General features: G+C 32.9%; 1 protein-coding gene across 1 annotated transcript in view; it reads right to left on the bottom strand.

Annotated features, from left to right (window-relative positions):
* Positions 1 to 3,564: 3,564 nt before the first annotated feature.
* LOC125869574 (sugar transport protein 13-like) overlaps positions 3,565 to 7,154 on the bottom strand; it is a 6,851-nt gene continuing 3,261 nt past the window's right edge. The window contains exons 3-5 of the mRNA XM_049550049.1: positions 5,215 to 5,339; positions 4,356 to 4,647; positions 3,565 to 4,197 (exon numbers count right to left, since the gene is read on the bottom strand). Of these exons, the coding sequence (XP_049406006.1) occupies positions 3,565 to 4,197; positions 4,356 to 4,647; positions 5,215 to 5,339 (1,050 nt within the window). The remainder of the gene's footprint in view (positions 4,198 to 4,355; positions 4,648 to 5,214; positions 5,340 to 7,154) is intronic.

Raw genomic sequence — 7,154 nt, 5'->3', positions numbered from 1 at the left:
AGCTTAAGTTGTGGTTTAGCTTTCCAGCTCGCATACTCGTACATTCCATGTACTGACTCCAGTTGGCCTGCATCTTATTATGATGCAGACGCAAGTACCCAGGATCAGCATCCAGCACGCCGTTGATCCAGTTGAGCACTCCAGAGTCAGTGGTGAGCCTCCTTACTTTCCAGAGGACTCGGTTGTTTTGTTCTCTTAGTTTTGTTTTATTAGGGTGTTGCGGGGTCTGTCCCAACATCCATCTCAGTATTATAGAGGCTTCATAGACAGTCAGTCAGTTAGTGTTGAGTCTCTCATCTGTGTGTATATAATATTCTATTTTTGAGACTCGAGTTGCCTTTTGGCAGATGTTATCAGTTGGTTGTTTTATAACCTTTCATTGCATTGAGTTATGTTGTTGAGTTAAGTTTCCGCTGAGTTAAGAAAGTCAGGCCAAGGTTTCGCTTGGGGGCCAGCAATGGTTTTCGAGTGCCGACCACGTCCAGGGTGTAAGCTCGGGGCATGACACTCATCCCATAATTCCTTCAATTTGGTGTAGTAAACACTCATTGTTTGATCATGTTGTTGTGTATTCACGATCTCCATCTTCAACTGGTGAACTCGAGAAGCATTCCCTTGTGAAAATCTCTCTTCTAAATCTTTCCAAAGTTCACATATTGTATCAAAAAAAACTACACTACTGTGAAGTGAGGGATGAAGAGAGTTAAAAATCCAAGATATTATCATGGAATTTCCCTTATTCCAGGCAGCTTCGTTCGTAGAGCTTGTTGTTGGTCGCGAAAGACTACCATCAACAAAGCCTAATTTTGACATAGCCAACAAGGCATTTCTCATGGCCCTCCGCCATGTCGAATAGTTATCATGTGTGAGAAAACATGTGACCAGAGACACTCCAGGGTTATCAGTTGGTTGCAACGTGTATGGAGAATTGTCTACTTCATTATAGTTCCCTGTCATTATTACTTTGTTATTGTTTACTGATGCTCTGATACCATAAATTGGTAAAACAAAGTTTCGATCTTATTCTTAATGAAAGAGCAAGGCGCTCTTTTATAGATACAAAGTACAGGAACAACCGATGTGGTTAACTCCTACAAGGACACAAATTCTATACCTAGAAGAGTCTTATACGATAAAACTGTATACCAAATCTTTTCAATTCAAAATTCAAACTAATGCATATCTATAACTAACTATCAATACGCTATTGGAAGTCGACTAAAGGAATTTTTAATTCACGCCNCAAAAAAAAAATTAAAACAAATTGAGTGACAGGGGTGGGGTGGGGTGATGACTGATGAGAGGAAGAGGGAATACTTGATCAAAATGAAAATCTATATTTTCAAAATATTACATATTTTCCCACTGATTAAGAGTTTCCTATCATATATTTAGGAAGATATATGTAGAATTGCTACCTGATACACTAAAATAGGGAGAGAGACGAGCGAGATTTGTTATGTATTCTAGATACATGCGAATCCACTTGGATACAGTTTATCTAGAACAAATTACACCTAATTTTGGCATCGTATATCTTCAGATACATGTATCTAGACGGGTAAGACTCATGGAGACATCTCAAATAGGTAAATTGGTTTGGAAAGATGGGGAGAAAACATTCATCATTTAAGTTTGAGTAGCTAAAGTTAAGATAGAAGTTCGGACGAGCGGGGAATATCATAAACTCAAAGAAGATCAGGATCTGCCGACCTAGAAGAAAACATAAATATTGTAAAATTAGAGTATATCTAAACAATTAGCTCCTAAATTAATAAAATTTATGTAAGTTTCTGTTATTCATTATAAGCGAAAACTTAAAAAATTGTGAGAAAAGAAATGAAGAGCAGTGGTTATTAGCTTGTTGGCTAGTTGTCCACATTTATTGTCACTCGACTCTGTCCGTTTACAAAGACTGATTGAAAATAAATTTTGTGTTAAAAAAAAAGAAGAAATAAAGGCTATCACAACAATTCAAAGTTTCATTCTCACCAAACTTTCCAATATCTTGGCCCCTACCTCAAGTCTTCCCTGAGGAAAATTAATGGAAATTTCTGAAAAAAGAACACAACATTAATCATAAATATATTTAACGAACAATGTCATTGAAGGGCATAACATAAAATTGTTTAGTTACATAATACATTGAAGTAGTTCTTAATTAGAAAAAGAAATATTGGCTCGCTTAGCTTATTCAACTAGCAATCAATAATTAAGCACCAAGATTAGATGAATTGGACTTCTTACTTAATGTACTGTTGGCCAAAATTCTTTTCAACTAAAATGGGCACAAGTATCTAATGTATCAATATTATATAAAAAGTGTATATTTATATATACGTGATGTATATATAGCTATATATACAAGATGTGTATATATTTATATATATTGTTATACAATATTTATATGTTGCAGCAATTCATCTTCCTCAACGAGCTGACTTTTATTTCAATCCCGACCAACTCTAATCTCCTATAAATACTTCCAAATTTTAGATTGAGCTCCTCTCGATGTTTTGAGTCGATCGAATATTAAAATTTGAGCTTCCAAGTTGTTCAATGGGCACCAGCTCAAATTTTTCTCTGAACAAGTCAAATTTAGATATGAGCACATTTCGATGTCTCAATTCTTTTGATATACTATTTTGATCTCTCGAAATAATCCACGTTTGCGACATATCAATTTTAATAATTTGAGTTTTGAAGCTCCTCATTGGAAGATTTCAAACTTGTTGATGGAAGATTTTATGTTGGGTGAGGCTCTCTGCATCTACTGCTTCTCATACACATGTGAATCACACTAAATACATATATTTTTTATACTAGATACATTCTGAAAATACAGATACGTAGGGAGAAAGGTGAGCAAGAGAGGTGAGCGAAAGAGGAGAGAAGCGAGCAATAGAGTTATTGTATCTCACGTACACGTGAATCCACTAGATACAATATATTTAGAATAAATAATACTTAATTTTGACCTCATGTATCTGAATGAGCCAAATACCTGTATCTTGGGACCGAAATTCAGTACGGATGGTAATTTTGAAAACTCGCAAGGCACATAATTAGCCCGTAAACTAATGAAATTTGTGTTGGTTGTCCATATATATATATATATGATTGTATTCTGTATATCTAATATATATACTTTCATGGATATAATACATGATATACAGAACATATATCGATAAACAAAAATGATATACACGGATATATTAGTAGGTACACACAAATATACATCACCTAAAAAAACATATACGGCTAGTTTCTTATTTACCTATGGTTCCATTAATTTTCACCATAGTGTATTGATGATCTCTTATCTGTTGATAAACAATTACAAGTACTATTACTTTATGCATGTTTGAGGATTAGAGAAGATAAAAAGAGGAAAGCGAACTAAGAATTTAATTCACACCTATTTCGTGCGACCACTAGACAATAAGTTGACTTATTTCTATGCATCTCTATTATTGATTAAAAAACGCTAACATATTTTCTTCTATAACGTAACCGGGAAGCCCTATCAAATCCGTTAGCATATGACCATTCTTGTTATTGTCATCATTCATCTACCATGAACCTCTTCCACAACCAATGTTGCTTCCACACCCTCTCTGTCATCTCGTCAATGGGAACATTCTTCGTCTCGGGCAACAAGAAGAAAACAAACAATGACATAACGAAAATCCACCCCGAAAAGAACAAGAATATACGGTACTTAAAATGACAAAGCATTGAGAGAAACGTTTGTGCCATAACAAATGTGCAAAGCAAGTTTACACATACGGAAACACTCTGGCCGGCCGAACGAGTTTCCAACGGGAATGTCTCGCTAGGAATTAACCATCCTAGTGGGCCCCATGACCACGCGAAAGCAGACACGTACATGCAGATCATAATCACTACGAAAATTCCCCAACCGAGGCTCAGATCGTCTGAATGATCCGTGACTTTGATACCGATGATTACCGCGATTATTATATGGAACACTAACATTTGGACCCCGGCTTCTAGGAGGAGGATTCGTCGTCCGAGCTTGTCCACACAGTAGATGGAGACTAGGGTGGAGAAGATGTTGACTGCTCCAGGTATGACGGTTAAGTAGAGACTTGTCTCGCTTCCCAACTCTAGTGTTGAAAATATAACCGGTGCGTAAAACATAATGGCGTTCATCCCTGTGAATTGCTGGAATATCTGTTGCCAAATTAAACAAAAAAGAATTAAAATGAACTTTCCATTACTATGGCACTTTTCGTTTTTCTAAAATCAAACAATTTAAGTTTGACCGGAAATTTGCACATGAAATCTTCAATTTTTTTGAAATGAAATTTATATATTTGTATTAAACTGACCTGGAGGGCAACAGAGATAATCAATGGAGGTCTATTTTTACGTTGGAATAATTTTCTGAAAGGGTGTGTGACTTCTTTAGCAACACGGCTAGCCTCGACAAGTTTCAAGAATTCAGGTTCAATGTTGTCGGAACCTCGGATTTTTCGAAGTACTTCTTTGCCTTCTTCTAAGTAACCTCTTTCAATCAAACTGTTTGGGGTTTCTACTACAAATAATGCACCCAAAGTCAACAAGACTGCTGGAAATCCTGCTAATCCTAATGTTAATCTCCATCCCCGTCCTCCACTAATTCTGCATTTTTTAACTAATAAGATATCGATAAAAAGGGATAAATCAAAAGAATAAATCGATAAAATAAAGAGCAACTTTCACATATAGCAAACATAAAAATCATATTTGTATGTTATTGCTATAGTCTGCATAATTGCGCTCCATAGCAAATTTTATGTTTGTTATGGAGCTTTTGATTTGTATAATTCGCTAGATGCATCCAATTTTATACAAATTGTTCAGTTTTGTATAAATTCATTTATACATTGTAATTGTATAATAAGATCTGTATTTGTATAATTATAAGTGTATAAGACGAAAATATATATATTTGTATTTGTATATACACTTTTCTCTCGATTTATACAAACACAAACACAAACACATTTTATATCGAAATGTATAAAATGACTAATTGTATACTGAAAATGGCTAATTGTATACAGAATCAGATGGCAAAAAAATGGGATGTTTGTTGCGAATTACAAATAAAATAAACTATGACTATATTATTTAATTTGAATTAATAATTTGCTATTTCATACAATTTTCCCTAAAATAAATGAATAAATTTTTCGAGAGACTTACTTGGCTGTTCCGTAGTTCACGAGGCTGGCGAAAAGAATACCAATAGTTATGTTAAGTTGGAACAAAATGTTAAGTCCTCCACGAATTCTTGTAGGTGCTATTTCTGATAAATATAGTGGAACTGCCTGAAAAAATTCACACACATCAAAATTTTTAATTTTGAGAAATAGAGAAGATAGAACAATTGGGAAGTATGATTTTTTTTCCCATAAAATTAAATAAACAAAATCCAAAAATTACTCAAATAAAATATTGAAAGAGCTTTCTCTTCCGTATTGTAAAAGGAGATTTTTTTTTCTTCACGAGTGACTTGCAAATTCTTCTTTATGAAGTTTTTTTTTCTTTTTATCAGATTATTAAGAGGACACTCATGTGGAACATGTTAATTAACCTTTAGGTTTCATCAAATTGCAGTTATTGTAGTATCTTCTTTTGTTGTTTAGATAAATAAAATGGATAAGATGAAAGAAATGTATTGGTATGTATAGTTTTGCTTTGGGGCAGTATAAATTTGTCGAGCTAGGTCATACGTCATATTGAGTCTCAAAAGTATATGGTAGACATTCAAATTTTGTAGGTATTGATGTTTATACATTTTAATATTAAATTTAAACATTAAGTGGATATAAATTGAAAAGAATGGGTCATTATTTTATTTTTGGATGTAACTCATATAACCACTCTTGCCATAATCTACCACTAACTATCCATCAATGTCCCATGTTCTACAATATTATTATCCCTATCCATTTGTTCATTCATTTGATTCAATTGTAATTTAGGGTAATTTGTGGCATATACATTAATAATGGGACTAGGGATGGCAATGGAGCGCGGAGTAGGATAGGGTTAACACTATGTGGGGTTGGATGGGTTAATGGTTGTGCGGGGTGGGAGAAATGAGGGGTGGGGCGAGTTGCAGGTATATGTGATTTTGGTTCAAACTTAATTATAATTTTTTACATGTTATAGAAATGATAAAGCATTATTTATTAAGATAATTTTTTTAAAGATACTAAAATACTCTAAATAGTAAATGAAATTGGTTAAATAAAATATAATACAATTTCTTACTGTTTCCCAATTGGGCTCTAAAAAATAAATTTTTAAGATTCTATTAAATTAATATAACTTGATTAATGAAAAAAATGAATTTATTTTTTATGAACTTTATTTTTAGTTTAAAACTTAACTAGAAAAAGAAAATATCAAAAAAAATATGCATGCGGGTTCATGCGGGGCAGGGTGGGACGGATTGAAAATGAAAAAAATTATTATGTTGAGCGGATTAAAAAAATTGCGGGTTAAACTCAATCCACCCCGCCTTCGTCCCGCATCACCTCATTGACATCCCTAAGTGGGACTCTACAAGAGGAGTTCAATTTCAATTAAATTCAAGAATATATCCTTTAAATAGACATCTCAAAATTTCTATAAGTTCATATGAAATATTATTAATTAAGATGTGATTAAAAAAAAAATTGACAATCAAATACTTTACGAAAATCCAGGAATGATCTAAAAGAATGAATAAGTTATTAATTCAAAGGAAATAGCTTTGCAAAGTGGGAAAGATGCAAGGAAACTGCCTATGGAGGACTTTTCTGGACAAGGACAAAGCTTTCAGTCTCAACCTAAACTTTATTTTATGTTTTTTTTTTTAAAAGTACTTTTTATGATTTTAAAAGAGTCTAAAAAGCTTAGTGGGATTTGGACTTAAAAGAATTATACTTTTCCAATTTTAATTTTTTTATTTTATTTTTTATATGATATATTTAAGATCCTGAATTTTAAAGAATAATTTAATATATTTTTATTTAAACTCTCAATATTCAAAATATATTTATATTTTCAAACATGGTATTAAATACGTGATAAACAATTAAAATGGAGACTAACAAAATTAAAGATATGAAAGGTAGATTTTTTTTTACCTACCC

The sequence above is a fragment of the Solanum stenotomum genome, chromosome 7 (assembly GCF_019186545.1).
Source record: "Solanum stenotomum isolate F172 chromosome 7, ASM1918654v1, whole genome shotgun sequence".
NCBI lineage: Eukaryota > Viridiplantae > Streptophyta > Magnoliopsida > Solanales > Solanaceae > Solanum > Solanum stenotomum.
The sequence above is the reverse complement of the archived record's forward strand: the minus strand, read 5'-3'. Positions and strand labels throughout refer to the sequence as shown.